Raw genomic sequence first — 19,660 nt, forward strand, 5'->3', positions numbered from 1 at the left:
TCCACTGGCTCTCAATCTAGTCCCGCGTCATTTACAAGATCGTCCTCACAATATTCAAGATCTTCTATGCAATCGCCCTTGCCTACCTGTCCCCTCTCATCATTTTACCCGACTCCATAATTTGCCCTTCACTCGAGCAGCCACGGCCTCCTGCCAGGGCCCCCAGATGATCTCGGGAGACCCGGCGTACGCACGGCGTCGGTGCGAGTATCTGCCCGGTGTGTGTCCCTGTCCCCCAAGATGCGGGGGAGTTGCTGAAGGCGCTGGCGGAGCACGAGCTGAGCGTGATGCCGCGCGGGGTGCAGCACGCCGCCATGCGTGGCGCCGCCAGCCGCTTAGCGCACGGCAAGCCCGGCGCCGCCGTGCCGGCGTTCATGCTCAGGAGCTATGAGAAGAACAAGCAGCCAGGGCTGAGGCCGGGCCTGGCTGGTGGGGCTCGCTCACACAGGGTTCTGCACGCAGTTGTGAACTTAACCTAGTTTAGGCCACGCCTAGGCTGACTCGGCCCTGATTTTGCGTGTGAACATTGGCGTTTAGGGAGACAATGCAGTGAGGTGGGGTTCTAGCCACAGCAGTCCTCTTGTATCAAATTGGTTTTATTCTCTCTCTCCCTTGTTCCTTTGGGTTCGAGGGTGACAGCGGCGATCATTGGCTGTTGGTGCTGGGTCTCCACGTGGTTCCACAGACCAACGTGGAAGCGACAGTGCTGGCCACATTCGGTGCGCGGAGTCACTCGCCTGGCTTTAATAATTGAGCTGAATGCTGATTTCCCAGCTGCGCGACGCAGTTTTTTTCTAAACCTCGTGCGCCCACTTTAACGATCGCGGTGCCATGCGCTACTCTCAGCTCTCAGGTGCTCGGAATTTGAGTCGGGGATGTTAGCTTTGTGCATATTCTCCTATTCAGGGAATCTTCATCTGGCCATTGACATTTTAGCAAGTGCTTGCTAACACCACATGCCACTGCAGTTGAAAGGGCTATAGAGAGCCTCTGTCTCCGTGTGTGCGCTCCTCTCAGCTGGGTTGCTGCTGAGCTATGACCTGCCCATGCAAGTGGACAAGGAGGGCCGCCCTGTGGCCCGCTTCCTTGTGAGCCGTGGCCGCAGTTTCCAGCAAATGCTGTCGGCACTCATACAAGAGGTGCCGTGAGTGCACGAGGAGCACCCTGACACTCACAACGATGTGCATTGCATCTACATAACCTTTCAGCCTTATCCAGAGCACCAGCTCAAAAAAACTGAATGTGGCAATTTTATAATTTAGACCACCAATCCAAAGAGTTTAGAATGTGGCCATCCAAGCAGGCAGTAGTGAAAGACACAACTGCAGACCGGTTTCATCCTCATTAGGACTCATCAGGAGAGCACACCCACACTGCGCAAAACGCCTACAACACTTTCGTCAATCTACATACATCTTGACGACGGCCTCCCCGGGTCGTGGAGGGCTGTTTGGAGATTTTTCGCTATGGTGGTCAGTACTGATTGGTGAAGGAGGGGAGAATAGATGTTGGAGCATAGTATAGTACAACAATGAATGTTGCTGCACTGCCCTCTGCAGTCCACACCATAACGCCAAAGCAGCCTATAACACCTGTTTACTCATATGAGCACCTTTGAATGCTTCTCTAAAATAAATTAATTGTCTGGTTATACTCAACACAGTGTATATCGCGGTTGATGAAGTGAATAGCCTGTTTGGGCTTAGCAATGCATGCATCCAGTCATTGCAAGTGATTAGGTCACTTGAGGCAATTAATTGGGAAGTTGATTTTATTTGGGTTCACGCTCTCCCTGCGAGGTCCTTGTGAGGGTGCGGTGTTGCTGGGTGACCGACGCGTACTGTCAGGGTGAGAAGCGTCAGTGCTGTGTCGCACGCGTCATTAACAATGGAGCGTGATTAAAGCCATGAATTCCAACCTTTTCATCTTACAGTGCCGTGTGTGATGCTCTCGTTAGTTTCCTTCGGTTTTTTTTATTCTCGTGAATAAAATGATCACGTTTTAACACGAAGTAGAGCAATTAAAAAATCAGTGGTGCAACAATTCCGCAATTATTTTGATACTTTTAACAATTTAATTACTGAAGTTTGGAGTGTTTTTGCTATATACACACATACGAATAAGACAACACAGAAATATAATGTAACCAAATGTGCAATTTGTGAGCTATTATTATTTAATTGATTCGTACGTGATTTTGGGTTCGACTCCAATGATCTGGCAGAACTTCTGTCGCATGACCCTCCACCACCTGACATAGTCAACAGATTGTCACGCGTTTAACGCGTTTAACACGCCAATTATTGTTTCAGCCCCCTGGTAAGTTAAAGAATAAAGTATATATATATGATAAATATGATTGTAAGAATTGTTCTTAAACTTCCCGGTTTATGAAGCTGAAATAACATGTATAATAATTGGTGCGTTAAACGCTCGTACACGTAAATATTCTTGTATTACTGTGGGGGCAGCAGGCTGAGGTCCTGAGGTCTCAGCCGTGCTCAGGACTTGCACGAACTGAACCTGAGCTGTGGCTGAGCTGCTCGTGCATTTTTTATAAGCAAGCTCAAGTGCGAGCTGAGGCGTGTTAGAGACCGAGCCAGAGCCGTGACTAGGACTGTGGCCCGAAGTGTGACTGTCTCTGCTGCAGGTCCCAGTGCAGCCGTCCGAGTGGCACCGCAGCGTGCTGCTGCCCCTTGGCTGGCAGGGCTTTGTGGAGCGAACGTACCACGCCGTGCTGCAGGTGAGTGCCCGGTCTCAGCACCAGCCTCGCAGCAGCAGCACCAGCAGCACCAGCAGCACATACCTGATCGTGTTGAGGACTCGGTGGCGAGTTGTTATCTCCCTTGCTTGGTACACAGGAGGTTGTGGGTTCGATCCCGAACCCTCACGATGCCTGTTGTATATTTGTAGTTTGCGTGTTCTCTCTCCTCTGAAACAAAGCTAATATCTCAGTGGGCTTTACCTGGTAAATTCAAATAATTTTAGTTTAGACTATGTCGTCTGATGCGCATTGTGTACAACTACCACCGTACTACTACTACACGTCACAACAACACACTCACAGACTCACTCACTCGCCCACTCACAGACTCACCCACTCACCACACTAGGCGCAACACTCCTCTTTCTGTTTCTTTCCTTGCACTACGCTCTCATCGTCTCTCTTATCAGTTCATCGCTCAACTCAAGACATTTGTGATCTCTTTTAGATCCCAACTTTGTTACTGCTCTTTGTTGGTGGTCGTTTCACGCTTTTCAGTGATGAAATGGATGCCTTCGCTATTATTTTTGTGATTACCCACAAACCACCGTGACAACATATAATAATGCAATACATCATTCGAATCTAGTTTCAACGCAGTACATTTCAGAGTGGGCGTTCCTTGCCACCAATGTGTGCGGAGCTGTGTCAGACCTGTGGGTTTGTGGTGTGATGTGGTGTGGCTCGTGCCGTTGAAGGGACGACTCGGGGAGCTGGAAATTCAGCAGAGGCAGGGAAAGGAGGACCCACAGGAGCTCCAGTACCGGCAGTTCCTGGCTTGGATCTGGTGTGGCCGGTCGGCACATTCTCACACGCCACCCTAGCCGAATCAGTCATTCGTACACTCATTCCCTTTCGTTGAGACTGATGCCAATTTCAATAAATATCCTCTGAAAATCCTTCTGTGCTATTCAGAACCGGTTAGGAGGGATACGGGGAGTAAATCTAGACTGCAACAGAAAATAAATGAAGCTCTCTTGGTCGTGCACTGTCATGTTTTATTTGTAGTTGAACAGTTGCAGACCACAGGCCTAAAGACCTAACATGCTAAGTGGCCAGCAATAAACAAGCACATTCAAAGTTGTAACAGATAAGGGTGAACATGTTTATCAATTGAGAAAGGTTATAAGACCATGGGAAAATAGGCAGAATTCTAACATTATTTCAACACAAGTTAAAATATTCCTCATTGACGCGTGCATCCCTACGTTTTCACACGGGACGCGTGTCTGTGTGCGCTACCTGTCTGTGCATCTTGTGGTTGCGTGTGACTGCCTGTGTGTGGATATTACATCTTTTCCATGCGTGACTTTATGCGTGGTGGCAACACTGTGGATGTACTGCTGTGCACGCTTAGGTAACTAGGAGACAGCTTAATTCGATGTAAAATCTCAATCATGGGTTTTGTGGCAAGAACTGAGATGAACTTCCAATGGTGTGGTGTCAGCAAACGCATTTTAAGTATAATATGGACCTCGGGCTGTTTTACATATCAGAATGAGAATCTTTATTTGGATTGGAGGAGTTCGTAATCAGTGTGCATGAAGATGTATGTGATTGTGTGCCGCTTAAAAAGCCACCGCTGGACGGTTTGGTATGAATTATGTTTCCTCTGTGTCCCTCAGGGCACGCGACACGCTTACAGAAGTGCTGAAGTCCGCAGCCAAGTGCGTCCTCCTTTCCCATGCTCCACACATCTCTCACTTCACCAACTCACAACAGACTTGTTGGTTAAGCCTCGAAATGATTTGGCCAATTAGATACTGTTCAATAACTCACCGGTGGATGGAACAATAATAATTGGCGTATTAAAATGATCGTTCTCCCGACAACTTACCTTGTTTGGTCTGTTGGGTAGTGGAGGGTCTCACGACAGAAATTTGGTCAGATCATTCATTACGTGGCCTAACCCAAAAAAAAATTAATCATAACATTGTCTGTGAAAACCTATGCGTTAAAGATAAAAATAAATCTTCATTGCTGAAGAAGCAATACTTCTTGAACACCTTTTTATTTAATGTTATTTTTGGAATGGTTTATTTCCTTTATTTTTGTTAATGCACAGCTAATTGCCGAATGGAATGTGTACTCTATGGTGTTTGCTTTAATTTAGTTTATTTGCGTTAAGACACCGCCACGAATGTGCTGGCCTCACCTTCCCCTTGTGAACGGTGCTGGACTTGAGGCAGCTTAGCGGTTAGCGTGCTGCACAATGGACCTGGCAACGCGAGTTCGATTCCAAATCACTGCCAACACCAACGACGGATATCTGAACCAGTCCTCGGCCTCCCTACCTAATGCGATGTGTAAACATCACCTCTGGGGAGACAAAGGCGGCTAGGCGTGGTGCTGGCCACCCTCCCCCTTGTATACCGTTCCCACCTTCATAGGTGCTCACTAACAACACTTGCCTCAAGAGTCTGTTAAGGCTATATGGGGAATCTTTGTCTTTGTGGCAGGGAGAGCCCTGTTGTGCAGGCCAACACCATCCTAGCACTTGCCTCTCTCGCTGCCACCGTCGTCAAGCACGAGAGCAGCCTGCCCAGCAGGCCCGAGGGCAGCACGCAGGTGGAGCACAGTGACACATGCGGCACAACACCTCCATTGCCACAGTGGTGGTTGTCCTTTCAGATGCATTCTCTATTTGACTGCCATTCCCGCTTTGTACGTGTATATTTCCCTCAGTAAAATAAAAAAACGAGTGCCACGATGGAGCTGTTTTTTGCTGGCCGCAGGGCCTCTTAAGGGGTCACCAAGAGGCTCTTGTTAATGGTGAAAGTGTTGTCTCTGATTTATGTTTGGTCCCTGGTCATGCATTCCTTTTTCTATCTCTTGGTGTATTTCTGAGCATGCAAATCTCTCCATGCTTTCTTGTATGTGCACTTTTTGGGTTTATTTCCATTTGTCAGTATCCTTGTTTGTGATCCATATGTCATGGCTACGCAAAATATGCCACTTGATGCTCGAGGTGGCCAGGCGACCGAGGGGTGTGTGGTGATCGCAGATCGGTGCCGACGTTCTGCCGACACAAACCTGGCTGGAGATGGTCCTGGAGACGCTGCTGAGCGTGGTAGATGGAGGCTACCTCCCCAAGGGCCGCACCTACAACTGGTTCCACCAGGTATCTCTCGTGAGCATACGCAGTGTCCACCAGGGCACACGGCCTCGCCTGCCATTCTCACATTGTGCCTGTGAAATGGGGATCCCTGTGACCCGTCATGGGTTCGTGACTCACACGAGCGATATCCAAACAAGGAGATCCGTGGTGTGTGAGCACAGCAGCAACAACACAAAGAGAAAAGCGCCAATATGGCAGAGGAGTACAGAGAATGAGTACAGTGCTGGATGGTCATGGCGCGCCCACTCATGTGCACCCCACCTACCCTAGAGGACCCAGTCTCGGGAGAACACGTGCAGCGCCCTGGCGCGCAGCTGCGCCGCACTGGCCCTGTCGCTGCTGGTGCCCGCGCTGGCCATGAGTCTCAAGGACGGCGTGGCTCGGGCACTGGAGGTGCTCATCAGGGCCCTGCCGGGGGCGCCCGGGGCCGACGAGACGCCCGTGCTGCTCTTCCACTGCGGCCTAGCGCTGGGGCTGTTCCTCGCACGCCTGCACGAAGAGCGCCTCGCGTGAGCAGCCATGTCGGCACGGCCGCACGTCACACAGGGCGTCGAGACGTTACAGGGGAGTGACCACCATGGTTTATGCAGTGCCACTTGATTCGGTGGTCCCGTACCGCTGCCCCGTAATGTCCGAAACTGAAATATAGTTTTGGGCACAGCTGCAGTCCGCCTCGATCATTCCCCCAGAAAACCATTTTTTTATATTCTCTAGATCTGCTTCCCAGGTGAATATATTTCTCTGGAAGCGAATTTATGTCAGTTTGTGTTTTTCAATAATTCAAAGGTCCCAGTCAATCGGGGTTAGGACTGGGGCAGTACAGAAAGGGACGTTATAGTCCGCCTTTTATGAGATTTATCAGTGTTTGAATAGTGGTAAAGTGATTGACCACTTAATAAAAATCACCTGAGCTCACGTGAATTATTTAAACTTTATTTGTGTTACTTTGCCAATGAATGGTGTTCACTGGTGCCATCGTGTTGTTTTGTGGCTTTGTGTTCTGCATAGCGAGGTTAGTGAACAGAAGCTGTCATTGCTGCTGATGAGGGCGCTGGATAGCCTGGAGACGAGCTGCTTCCAGCCCCAGCTTGAGCACACGTATGTAACAACAACAACCGCCATTCGCCACGAAGTGCAGTGACAACACCACGGCGCTTGTGCCAGGCTTTGTGCACGTTAAAGCCGCGTCAAGTGTAGAACGCCAGCTGGCAGGAGATCATGGGACAGACCCAGGTGCCATGGGTTGACTGATTGAAATGATTGGCTAATGCACCACCTGTACGTAGCGCACGAACATGCGTACGTAGTGCACACACACACACGTGCGTAGCGTGCACGCACACGTACGTGGTGCACATACACATATGTAGCGCACGCACACATACGTAGCGCACACAGACTCGTGTACGTAGTGCGTGTACACGCACGCACCCTCTCCTCGCAGGCCATACGCACACCACACCCCATTGTGCACCACCCCATCGTGACACATCCAGCGTTCAACATTGTGTTTGATAGATGTTTTAGCACATTCATTGGTGGCAGAGCTGAGACCTTCAGCTCGTGACACTTGGGAACCTGGAACTCGGCTTACAAACTAGAATCTCGGCTGTACCGTCTCCGGGGTCTTATGAATCCCCTCTGCCTCCGGGCCACCCCAAGTAGCAGCAGCAGGACTTCATGAGTCGTGGTGTGCCGTGTGGGGGGTGCAGGGCAGGCTGTGTGCTCGGCCTGGGCCTCGTGCTGGCCGTCATGAGCCAGAGCAGTCAGACGGAGAGCCACGTGCACGTGCGTGCCACGCGAGACAAGCTCACGGCGGCGGCGGCGTGCGAGCAGACCGGCCGCCAGCAACAGGAGGTACGGGACCTGTGCTGCTGCTGCTGCTACGCTGGGACTCGAGACAGATTAAACTACAAACCAGGATAGCTAGAGAATAGGACCACTACAGGTGGACCACATTTCAAAATCTCCAGTTTGTAATTATAACACCGAATCTTGCCATTCCTTTAAATCGCGAGGGGGTGAGTTGCTCCATGCCTATGATACCTACGGTATGGGATCCTCACAATGCAGCGGCGTGTGTTAGCTCACAGTGATCCTATCCCTGTATCTATAAGGGCAATACCTATAAATATACTGCCAATTTAAACCAATTTGTGGACTACCCTGAAGCTGAAATTTGGCTTTTAACATGGTGAGAAACTGATGCATGTTCTATTCGTGCACCTACTTTGTTGGCTAACGTATGACTGCACAAATAATGGCCACAACATCTTGCCCCTGGATGTGAATGATACATTTAGGGTTAGAGGCCTATTTCATATGAGAAATGGCACGGAGTGTGCTGTGCTGTTGAAATGCCCCTCCAGTGTTATCTAACTTTTCCCTACAATGTTACATTGTTGCCATTATTTGTTTCCACAAGCATCCCACATAAAATAGCTGACCACAGGGTTGATTAGGTCACATGAATCATGGATTGTTCATTACACGTGCCTAAACTTGGAACTGTAGAATACTTCATGCCTATCACTCATAAAGTGAATACACGCTTCTAGAGAACATCATTCGTACATGGAACAACTCAAAAGTATTACGTGCCAACAGCAAATCTGCCCACCACAAGTCCCAGCAGCTGTGTCCACATCCGCGTAGCGGTCGTGCCCCGTGGCTTGAGTGTCGCCCTCGTGGGCGCCGTTGCCGTTGACCAGATCCCCCCGTGCTCGGGTGGCGTGCGTGTCCTGCCTCTCACAGGCGCTGAGCTACGCCGTGGCCTGCGTGACCGTGGCAGCATTCAACAGCGGCATCCTGCAGGCCTCAGAGGCAGAGCAGGCCATGAACCAACTACGCATCCTCGTGGAGCAGAACCAGCAGGTGTGTGTACGTGGGGAGCGGTGGCGCAATGGTTAGCGCACTGCGCTATGAACCCGGCGACACGACTTCAATTCCCGTTGATGGCCAACATTAATGAAAGATATCTGAACTGATCCTGGCCCTCCCCTAGGTCGATTCGGTATCAAATGAGTACTCGGGAGACAAATGCAGTTGAGCATGGTGCCAGGTACCCACCCCCTCATGTGCCGTGCACGCCTTCGTACGTGCTCGCTAACAGCACTTGTCCCAACAGTCTGTTAAGACTATACGGGGGGTATTTGTGGACTCTCTCCAGTGCCTTAGTTTGCGAAATTAGAAACGTGCGTGTTCCACTACTGCAAAGACCTCTTCTTTCTCGAGGCCCTGCCAGGGAAGAGTTACACTTTACTATTCGTATTATGGTACATTCATTTTTTTTTATACCTGGAATTGAAGATGCGTGACAGAGAAACGTGATATTTTAGAGCTATTGTTGGCAGTAACCTCCCAATGTCTCCATTGTCTGTGTGTCTCCTCACGTCAGAGTGCCGGCTTTGCCCTGGCGCTGGGCGTCGTGGTCTGTGGGCTGGCGTCGTGCGGGCATGGCGGCGCCGACCAACTGTGCACACGCCTCATGGCCGCTTGGACCAAAATCCTCCATGCCGAGGTCAGGGCTCCTTCCGCTGCTGTGCTGTTTCCCGTACCCTCACCTGACCCCACCCATACCCTCACCTGACCCCCCACCCTATTTCCTCACCTGTCCCACTCCATGTCCTCACTTAGTGCCACATGTGTCTGGAGTTGCGTTAAGTGGTTGCTGTCTGACTTGCACATTATCATTAAACCTTTTAATGTTCATAGAGGTGTTTTTTTTTATTCTGGCTTCCTGACCCTAGGACATTACCACTAAAACAAATAACATCGACGTGCCACTTCATCCGGCTGTCTGGACCTCGGGCATTAACAGTGAAACCACGTAATCCTCACCGTCTCTTATTTTTCGATTTAAAGCTTTCGTGACTGCAGGGATTCATCTTCTTGGTTCTTTCGGTAAAGTCACGTAGAAGGGAAGTAATAAAATAATAAAAATAAAACATAATAAAACAATTCTCACGACGTTTCGGCCACAACGCAAGCAGCCGTCCTGAGGACGGTTTTAACGACACATTTATATATATATTACTTCCCTTCTACGTGACTTTACCGAAAGAACCAAGAAGATGAGTCTCTTATTTTGCCTCTTTTGGCCTTGGGCGATACTGTGAAGCCTAGGATTCCTTTTTGTTTTTTTTTCATCTGGCTCGGAGTTCATCCATTAAACATGTAAACCTCAGAATCCTAAAGGTGCTTTATTCTGGCTTCCTACACTCTTGCCTTTTGGCTATTGAAATTAGAATAATTTAAATAAAATTATATTAATAAATATACTGCGTGTGGTGATGTCACGTGAGCTGTGACTTCACAACACCCCTCACGCCCTTTACTTTATGTTGAGATCATAACCTAATTTAACGTCCATGCGCTATGAAGAAGGGCCATTGCCCGAAACGTCGCCGAGTACCGTAAAATACGGTATGTATTTTTCCCTTTTAAGCTCACGATGTTTTTGAGGAACGTGTTGAGTTTTAGTTTCTTGGACAGCCCATGCACGAATGTGAATGTGTGTCCCGCGAATGTGAATGTGTGTCCTGCGAATGTGAATGTGTGTCCCGCGAATGTGCGTAGCGATGCGCTCACGTTCACTCTGCTTGTGCTGCTGGCCCCACAGGGCTGCCCCACCACGCAGAGGCTGGCTGCAGCCAGCGGACTCGCTGCGCTGTCTGGCTCCGAAAGTCCTCTCATCGCGGTCAGTCGGCACAAGACTCTTGCTTTATGCCTCACTAAAGATCCCTGGTATACTTTGGGTTCCGATTAGCAGGTTTTCCATTGAAATAAATGTTAAAAGCACACACCGGTGTGCTGTACTCGTGACGAATTGGCCACGTTCTGTTTACGTGACAACCCTTACTAGTTGGCTGTGTCGGGTGGTGACAGTTTTAATGACACATTTATATATTTACGCTATCGAACCCAAAAAACCTCTTATGGATGAAGCTTCTTCATATGACCTCATAGACTTCTGTGATTTGAGTCGATTTTACCACAACATCACCGGTATCAGATAGACAAATATCCCAAAACCACCAGCCCAGCCTTATATGTTGCAGTGTGTAGACGCATCTCTCAATGCGTTTACACACAATGCGTGTTCACTGTAACACGGTTCTTTTATCACGCGGTTTCTCAGCGGTCGACGATGAACTGCTTTCGTGAGTTGCGCAGCTGAGCAGTTTGGGAATTCTGGGTATTCGGGTGGAATTCTGAAAACCGCGGCGTGCCCTCACCCTGGTTCTTTGTCCCGCCATATTACATTCCTCGCTTAACGCTTGCAGCGTCGAACCAAAGCCTCTCTTTCATCAGTGGATTAGTTAATGAGTAAAACTCTAGTTGTTCAGCCAGATGGCTGTTGGATGCATCACCAGAGCTGGTTCTGTAATGTTTACAACAACATTTTCACTTCCACAGCTGAAGACGGATGCGCTGGAGTCACCGCAGTGCCAAGCGAGGCTTGTTGGGGCCATCAAATCGCTCACTCAGGTCCGGGGATAACGGCACAGCAGTGCTACATAAAGACCACACGTATTGCCTTGTGTTTCTTCATGGTCAAGAGTTAAAGGATCAGCTCAAATGAGTATAGGGTACTCGTGTCCATTGAACGTTCCACGAGTGGAAAATTCCACATTCTTATGGCACGAAGCGATCTTCATTGTAATGCCGACAAAGGGATGGCTGATGGGTTGAGGAAACCCCTCACTGGGATTTGACCTCACAGCTTTGTGGATTGTGAGTAGATCAATCTAGCCAGTTACCTAGCCAGATCAGGGAAGCAGCATTCAATACATGTTGATGAAAACGTAAATATAGAGATGTAATTGGGAATTGTTGTTTTATTATCAACCCAAAACTCTATGACTGCCTTTTAGTGTGTGCTGTACTCGTGTTTGTGGTTATTTCCATGCATAGAGCCCTGAGAACGACTGTTTAAGGGTGCTTTATACATTTAAATTGTTATTATAGTGCCGTGCTTTGCTCGTTTTGTGTGGTTATTGTGTCTTTGCTGTGCTGTTGTGTGTGGTTATTGTGTCTCTACTGTACTCTTGTGTGGTTATTGTGTCTGTGCTGTGCTTGTGTGTAGTTATCGTGTCTGTGCTGTTTGTATGTTTGTGCTTATCGTGTCTGTACTGTCCTCGTGTGTGTGGCTAGTGTCTGTGCTCTCTAGTAGGCATCATAGGTTCTGTGACGTGTCCGTCTACAGGTGGTGAGTGCGTCTGATGCTGTGGGGCTTCAGAGCAACGCTGCGTGGCTCCTGGGTCATCTGTACCTCTCGTCTAGCGCCACCATGCACGGCCGTGCGTCTGGTACGTCCTCTCCCAGTACCTTGGGCAGGCCCTCGCTCGCAGCTCCGCGTCAGGTCAACTGTCCTCTGCGTCCCTGCTTACCAGTGGGGTTTACTTTTGTCCCCGCTGTGCATCTCTGCGTGTGCCTCTTCCATCCGCAGTGCCACCGGACTTTGACTACCTGCCCAGCAGTAGCGTCATCAAGGCTGCGACGGCGTTCCTGATTGAAGCCGGCCGTAGAGGTATGGATTGGCTGTGTGATCAGCGCTCTGCATACACAACTGCCCCGACAGCGACTCTCCTCCTCCTCACATATGACCTGTGCAGAGCACATATTAGAGATTAAGCTGTAAGTAACTTAGCTTTGTTGCTTTGTCTGAGAACTGAACAGCAGATATTTGTAAATTTGGGCAGTACAACGTTCTATGGTCCATGGAGTTGGTAGGCGCAGTCACACACAGACAGGAGCTGTGTGCGTGTGAACCAAGTGTGTGTAGCTTTGTGTGTGTAGCTTTGTGTGTGTGAGCCAGGTGTGTGTGTTTTATTCACACTCACAGTTAACATTGGTGATGCATATCTAAATCGGTTCTGGGCCTCCCCTTGGTCGACTAAGCCTTAAATGAGGTGCAGTGTTTTAACATCAGCAATGGGGATACAAAGGCGGCCAGGCGTGGTGCTTTCCACCCACCGCCTTGTGTGCTATGTCGGCCTTAATATTGTTTGCTAATAGCACTTGCCTCAACAGTCTGGAAAGGGTATATGGGGGATCTTTGTGTTTGTTTTGCCCAGGTGTGTGTAGCTGTGTGTGTGGCCTCTTGTGTGGTAGGTCCCGAGGCTGTGTCTGCTAGCTTGGTTGCTGTAGTGCTGGGGGCTCTGGCGGCTGCTGCCTCCAACCATCAGTTCCCCCCTGTGAACTGGCCGGGGCTGCTGACTCCACTGCTGCGCCTGGCCTTTGGTGAGAACCCTGTATCGCCGGTGACCCCTTAGCGACAAGCACGCGACCACTTGCCAGCATGCAGGGCACCGAGCTACATTTGGTTGTGATAATTGTTCTTTAACTTACCTTTTGAGCCAAAACAATAATTGTTAAATGCTTGTAGACATGACTACTTAATTTGTTTGGCTGTGTCGAGGGGTTGTATCTTAAAGTTGTTCAAATCATTTTGGCCTAACCCAAACATCTATTATGAATCATGTGTATGCGTGTATGATGTTTAGAGTTTATATGTGAACATGCATGTAAATATGTATGTTTGCATGTGGGGAGTGGTGGCAGAGTGGTTAGTGTCCTGCGCCTCAAACCCGGTGACCCAAATTCGATTCTCACTCACGGCTAATACCAGTGATGATTATCTGAACCGATCCTGGGCCTACCCTAGGTTGAATCGGCCTCAAATGAGTAGCTGGTGTGGTGTGTGAACATCGCCACTCGGGAAACAAAGGAGGCCAGGCGTGGTGCTGGCCACCCACCCCCTCGTGTGCCATTCCTGCCTTCATAGATGCTCGCGAACAGCACTTTCCCCAACAGTGTGTTAAGGCTATTGGAGAATGTTTGTCTTTGTGTGCGCACACCTGCGTGTGAATATTTGTGTTCACAGGAGAGGTCGTGCAGCACTTGGCCATCCAGCTGGCAGTGGCACAGGCGCACGCCTCCCAGAGTGCATCGGTGTTCCTGGCTGTGTGGGTGGCAGCTCCACTGCTGCACAGCCTTGCGGTGCGCTCGTACGACTGTGAATCATCACACGCTCACTCGCTCATTGTCTGCTTTGGGCCTTTGTCTTCCTTTTTACTTGACAATACATCAAATAATATGGTCACCTCCTGACCAGTATAATTAATGATACATTTGGTATTCGCACCATTCTTAGCGCAAGGCTATAACGAAGAAAGGTGCTGTGTTTTACAGTCTCCAGTAGTTTCACAGTACGGGCGATGTTGCTGTTTGTGGTCACATTTTAATAGTTTGTAGGTGATTTTACTAACTTGGACCACGACTCTGGCACACAATGTTTTACATTTTTACAGTTACATTTTTACACCCACAGTAAAAACCAGGACGGCCTGCCGGATTCAAACCGTGAACCCCTGCAACAAGTGGCGAACGCCCGACCGATGGGCCCCCAGTGTAGGAATCAACCGTTGTGTCCAGTTTGCTGAAAAAAAGTTGCACAGCAAAGGATATACGTCTGGGTTTGTCCTTTTGGCCACTGGCACTGCCTGGGTGACGAGCCACTCCGCTTGGCAGCGGGGCCCCTCCCCATCGCCCGTTATGGATTATCCCGGCCCAGATCAGCGTGTGGAACGTCCTCATGCAACCACCGGCAAATTATGTATTAAAACCTCTCTCGATGTAATGGGAATGACGCAGTCTTTAATCGCTGTTGTATTTATTTTTATTTGCCGAGTATGGCACCTTTGACGGGAGGTTGTGGGTCACTGAGCAAGAGAGGTCAGTCACTTTGACTCAACCGCCTTCCCCCAGACGTACTGCAGAGAGACTCCGGAGTCCAGGAATTGTGTTTCTCCACAAACAAATGATTTTCTGCACCCAATTTACAACGACTGCAGCCCTGCTCTCTCTTGCTGTCTGTGTGTGTCACTACAGCCTCGCTTTCACCTGGCCGTCTGTGTGTGACACTGTAGCCTCGCTCTCTCATCATGCCGCCTGTGTGTGTCACTGTAGCCTCGCTTTCACATGGCTGTCTGTGTGTGCGTGTGTCACTACAGCCCTGCACGCTGTCCTTCCTGTGCTCCTCCTTGCCGCTGTGGATGAGGCACGTGCCACAGGACAAGATGGAGGCATTCCTGGACAGTGTCTGCACGCAGGCTGGCGGAGACCAACTCGCCCTGCTGCAGGGCCTCCACGACGCCCTGCGGCTGCCCAATCTCCCACATTACTGCTGGTCGGCACTCAGTGCCGCCACCGAGAGGGCCTACGCCGGTCTCCCTGCGGAAATCCAGGTGCGGTGCCCGGCTGTGAGCTCACGTACGGCCTTCGAACAAAGCCGTAAATGGTGGAAGGTCATCGAGGTCAAGGTGAAGAGGTCATCATGGTCATGTTAACACGTGGGCTTTCACGACCAATATTATCCATAAGAAAGAATTTTTTTGGGTTAGATTCCATGCTAGATCCCATGTTCAACTCGATGAGCGTCATGCACATGCATAGTCCCTCCATATTTCATGGACTCATTCTCTTGTGCCACAGCACTCTTATCAATGTATGGATGTATGTTGAACTTCTTTCGCACCATACGTAGCCAACCATGCTCATCGGAGTTGTGGGGAAAGGACAACAAACTAAACACAAAAAACTATTCTCAAGAAATGAGTTTTCAACACAAAAACAAGTCCTTATCACCACCTGAAAGTAAAGAACTGCATCAGTTGGAAAAAACCTCCATGTGCTTGAGCTGCCGCACGTATTACGAGCGTGAGAATGAATATTAACCGGCGAATCATTGCGCGGCTGTGAAAACGATGCTGGCGCACGCGCTTTCCTGCTGTGCGACGACAGGAGTGCCGGCTGGAGCAGTACCGGCTCACGGCTCACTGCCTGTCTCAGCTGCCTGACGCAGACATCGACCGCATCACTCACGTGGGCACGGTGAGCACCGCACTTGCTTCACGGGTGGCTCCGCTCCAATCGCTGCCCTCGTCTCAAGGACCCTCGCAAAAGATGTTTCGCCCCATGGCTCGTCGTGTGTTTCAGCCCAGTAAATGTTTCTGAAGTTACTATGATAACTTTTAAATGGCCTTTCCAATGCAAATGAACTCTCTCCAGATCATACGTCATTAAATCGGGAACAATTGGAGTTGTTTACTTCCTCTTCTATTCCTTCTTACATTTAAATATAATTTACATTTATTTAATCATAATTATATTTTATTAGCCCAAAAACCCTTGCTGAGTCTCAAGGACATTTTTTTGAGCCATGCTCTCCACAGAAAGTCCATGAATTATATATAATATAAATGATTATATATATTCCACTAGTTCACAAGAGCACTTCCTGCTTTTTTCTGATAACCGTGTAGCTCAGCAGGGATGGGAGTCTCTCACGTGCATGATGATCCTTGTGTGATTCACCAACTCTACCTCCAAGGCACTGTATCCTCAGCATGCTGACCCACACCCTGCGAAATCAGGTTATGGCTTTTGAGCCACCCTTCAGCCATTCACTTCCCCTCCCAGCCTGCCCCCTTGTTCAGCATCATTCCCGCCCCCTGCCCTGCCCTTCTGATTTCTCACTCAACCGCCCACTCGCTCGCTCACTTGGCCACTCGCTCGCCCACCCGCCGGTCCGCCCACTCCCTCACCCGCCCGCTCGCTCACTCACGTACCCACCGCTCACTTACTCAGGAGGGCCTGCTCAAGGCCACGCTGCTGCGGGTCCTGCTGGTGGCCGAGGGCCGGGTGCCTCTGGTTGGACTCAACGACAGCATCAACTGTGCCGTCGGGCACCCGCAGCACCGAGCCGTGCTGTGGCTCCTGCTTCAGGGCCTGCACCAGGCTCGCTTCACGCAACACGAGCACACGGGTACGCACACGCACATACGTGCGTACTCGTTTGTTATCGATGTTAGGGTTAGGCCACTTAATGATCTGGCCAAATGTCTGTCGTTAAGACCCTCCACCAGCCGACACAGCCAGACAGACGTGCGAGCGTTAGCGTGCCGATTCTTCTTGTTGCAGGAGTGCAGAACCGGCTGGAGTGGCTGCTGGAGCTGATGGGTCACATGAGGAACACGGCGGCTGGGCCCGGCACCGAGGACAACGCCACGCAGCAGCAGGTACCACAGTTCCCTGCGGAACTTCCCCATACCCACTCACCCATGGCACCCCAGCATACGATCACAGCCACTGTATGCCGTGGCACGCTCGTTCCCACGGAATATGGTCGCCCACGATACTCCGCCATACCCTCGCAATGCTGATACCCTGACAGCCATCATATTCTGATACCCATGGTAACTTTATGGTCTCCGAAATTCACATGGCCCTGATGCTCCTTGGTACGGTCCTGACACAAGTGGTTCTCAGAAACCCATGGAACCGGGAAACTGATGGTATCCTGACATCACAAGGTAGACAACCATGACACTTTAAGGTACCCTAATAACCACGATATCTTAACATCCACGATACCCTCACACCCATGGTACCTAACAACCACGGTACTCTGACGGTAGTGTTACCCTGACACCCACAGTCCATCGATAGTCACGGTAGCTTGACTTTGCATGGTACGCAGACACCCATTGTACGCGGGTATACGCTGCTCATGGTAAGCATCTCAACAGCCTGACATTGGAGATGGGGGGGTCCCTTTGTTGCTGTCCTGAGCGCTCACGCGAAGCCTCTCGCCCTCCGCCGCCACCGCACAGGCGGTGGAGTTGCTGCTGCGCGTGTTTGCAGCGGCGGCGCTGGCCTGGGCCGACCTCTCCTCGTGCCTCCTTGCCGCCGCGTCTCCCTCTTGGGGCCCCGACACCACCACCGAAGAGCCCCCCCCCGGCCCGGGGGCGGCCCCCTCGGGGTCGCCGGGGTCGGCTCTGGGTTCTAGGGACGAGGACGGGTGGACGGTGGAAGACTGCCTCCGGCTGTTGCCGCTCACCCTCCCGCAACTAATGCAGAAGGAACCCTGGAAGCAGCAAGCGGACACGGTGAATGGCGGCAGGGCGGCGCGGGACGATGCTCGTGCCTCGCGGCAATAAGGGCCAGCCGGTCGGCCGATGTCTCATGCAATATGCTGATCTCTTTGTGTCCACTAACCCCACCACTGAAGCGCTTGGGTAATGGAGCTCCCGACACATTAATCACAAAAGAAAGGGCCATTGTCCCAGACATCAGCCTACTGCACACACATGTCCATTACCAAGCTGTGTTATTGAGCGATGCGTTGAGTGTTCCTAGGTCGTATGTCTGAACACCACTGTCAACAGTCCCTGCACTTTTTCTGTTGATTTTGTTTTTTTGTCTGCTGGCTAATGGAGTTTGTTTAATCACTTAAGAGAAAAAAACATTGAACCCATTGGCTCATGGCTGGTGGGCCAGAGGGCCCATCTGGATGGACGTTGCCCAATGGTTCACACATTTTTATTTCAGCAGTTGAACACATTGTAAGGCGTGCTGTGCGGTGACGACGATGTTTATAGGCAGCACATGGGATCAAGTAAGGCCGCCAGTCTTTCCTCATGACAACTGGTAACTTTCGACCAAAGGGGCGTCATTTATCTTTTTAATCCCTGACGGACGGAGGGACCAAGTCAGTCTCTGATGGGATGATCACTTCTAATCTTACCAGCTCATTGCCAGCCAAGTACGCATCGTGTGACCCTTGACATTTTTCTCTTGCTGCCCTATTCTGACTTTTAAGGCGCACAGCATCCGCTCACTCTCAAAGAGAGACTGACTCACGTTGTTTGCCTTACTTTGTGAAAATATGGTAAAGAACCGGTTAATATAATTTTGCTATACATAGACAAACGTCTAGAACAATAAAGACAATGCGTCTTCGCAACTGGGAAACTAGGGCAAATGTCGCACGTGGTGACGTGAGCCACCGTGGGGTTTGTGTGTTCCAGGCATTTACTATTGTGACGTTCAACTGGGAACAGTTTCCAGTTCCTGATGTTTTTTAAGCGGTGACGAATTCATAAAATGGTTACCGGTTATCGTTGAACAAAGCTGAGTAAGAATGTATTACATTACATTTCGATATTTTACTAGGTTATTTAATTTTAGTGTGTCCTTCTCCTGATTTTCAGGCTTGCTTGCCGTGTCATCGCACTTGCAGCACCACGTTTTGTTGTCCACTCATTGATATGATAATTTTTTCTCTAACCCCCCTCCCTCTCTCTGCGTCCGCCCTCCTCTGTCTATTTAAGGCCACCCCACAGAGACGACCACCTCTCTCTGTTACCTGTGTTGCTCTCTCTATGTATCTTGGTGATATCTGTCTGCTAATATGTCTCTATAGTTTTCTGGTTAGATTTTATGTCGCTATTTCATTATACCTGATGATGATTGCTTGTGTTGCAATCGAAACGTCGTATTCTATTATTTAATTTAATTTATTATTTTATCTTTAGACGTGACTTAACCGAAAGAACCAAATAATAATTCCTGCAGTCACGAAAGTTCTAAAATTAAGATTGAAGCTCGCTTGCTCTGCTCCATTTTGACTTTCAGTTCATCGAGTGGTTGGTGGCCATAGACGAGAGCCCGGCAGGGACCATGGCAGCCGCGACGCGCACCCAGGTCACAGGTACGCCGGGCCCTCGGGGGGCGGGGCTGCCCCTGTGGTGTTGGCAACACGGCGTGAATTATCCATCCATCCATATTTGGCCGGCTGGCCGGTGTCGTTGTAACACTCGTGTCTCGCAAGTACATAACTACGTGGTAAAGTTACTTTTATTTTATCTTGGAAAGCTCCACTTAGTCAAAACACATTTGTCAACAGCATCTTGCCTGGGTTGTACGGATGG

General features: G+C 50.0%; 1 protein-coding gene across 3 annotated transcripts in view; it reads left to right on the forward strand.

Annotated features, from left to right (window-relative positions):
• The window catches only part of FOCAD (focadhesin), a 38,682-nt gene that overhangs the window by 18,005 nt on the left and 1,017 nt on the right, over nucleotides 1-19,660 (forward strand). For 2 of the 3 annotated variants that reach the window (XM_078862398.1, XM_078862399.1), the window contains exons 20-43: nucleotides 241-429; nucleotides 1,018-1,139; nucleotides 2,651-2,743; nucleotides 3,463-3,551; nucleotides 4,390-4,431; nucleotides 5,224-5,332; nucleotides 5,769-5,885; nucleotides 6,153-6,391; nucleotides 6,891-6,980; nucleotides 7,595-7,739; nucleotides 8,637-8,756; nucleotides 9,280-9,402; nucleotides 10,504-10,581; nucleotides 11,301-11,372; nucleotides 12,091-12,193; nucleotides 12,334-12,414; nucleotides 12,999-13,127; nucleotides 13,771-13,886; nucleotides 14,900-15,133; nucleotides 15,690-15,779; nucleotides 16,536-16,713; nucleotides 16,869-16,966; nucleotides 17,561-17,836; nucleotides 19,365-19,440. In XM_078862398.1, coding sequence (XP_078718524.1) covers nucleotides 241-429; nucleotides 1,018-1,139; nucleotides 2,651-2,743; nucleotides 3,463-3,551; nucleotides 4,390-4,431; nucleotides 5,224-5,332; nucleotides 5,769-5,885; nucleotides 6,153-6,391; nucleotides 6,891-6,980; nucleotides 7,595-7,739; nucleotides 8,637-8,756; nucleotides 9,280-9,402; nucleotides 10,504-10,581; nucleotides 11,301-11,372; nucleotides 12,091-12,193; nucleotides 12,334-12,414; nucleotides 12,999-13,127; nucleotides 13,771-13,886; nucleotides 14,900-15,133; nucleotides 15,690-15,779; nucleotides 16,536-16,713; nucleotides 16,869-16,966; nucleotides 17,561-17,836; nucleotides 19,365-19,440 — 3,009 coding nt within the window. Of the gene's footprint in view, nucleotides 1-240; nucleotides 430-1,017; nucleotides 1,140-2,650; nucleotides 2,744-3,462; nucleotides 3,552-4,389; nucleotides 4,432-5,223; nucleotides 5,333-5,768; nucleotides 5,886-6,152; nucleotides 6,392-6,890; nucleotides 6,981-7,594; nucleotides 7,740-8,636; nucleotides 8,757-9,279; nucleotides 9,403-10,503; nucleotides 10,582-11,300; nucleotides 11,373-12,090; nucleotides 12,194-12,333; nucleotides 12,415-12,998; nucleotides 13,128-13,770; nucleotides 13,887-14,899; nucleotides 15,134-15,689; nucleotides 15,780-16,210; nucleotides 16,480-16,535; nucleotides 16,714-16,868; nucleotides 16,967-17,560; nucleotides 17,837-19,364; nucleotides 19,441-19,660 lie in introns of those variants that run through there. The other variant, XM_078862400.1, reaches the window with a different exon arrangement.

Source organism: Lampetra fluviatilis, chromosome 13 (genome assembly GCF_964198595.1).
Source record: "Lampetra fluviatilis chromosome 13, kcLamFluv1.1, whole genome shotgun sequence".
NCBI lineage: Eukaryota > Metazoa > Chordata > Hyperoartia > Petromyzontiformes > Petromyzontidae > Lampetra > Lampetra fluviatilis.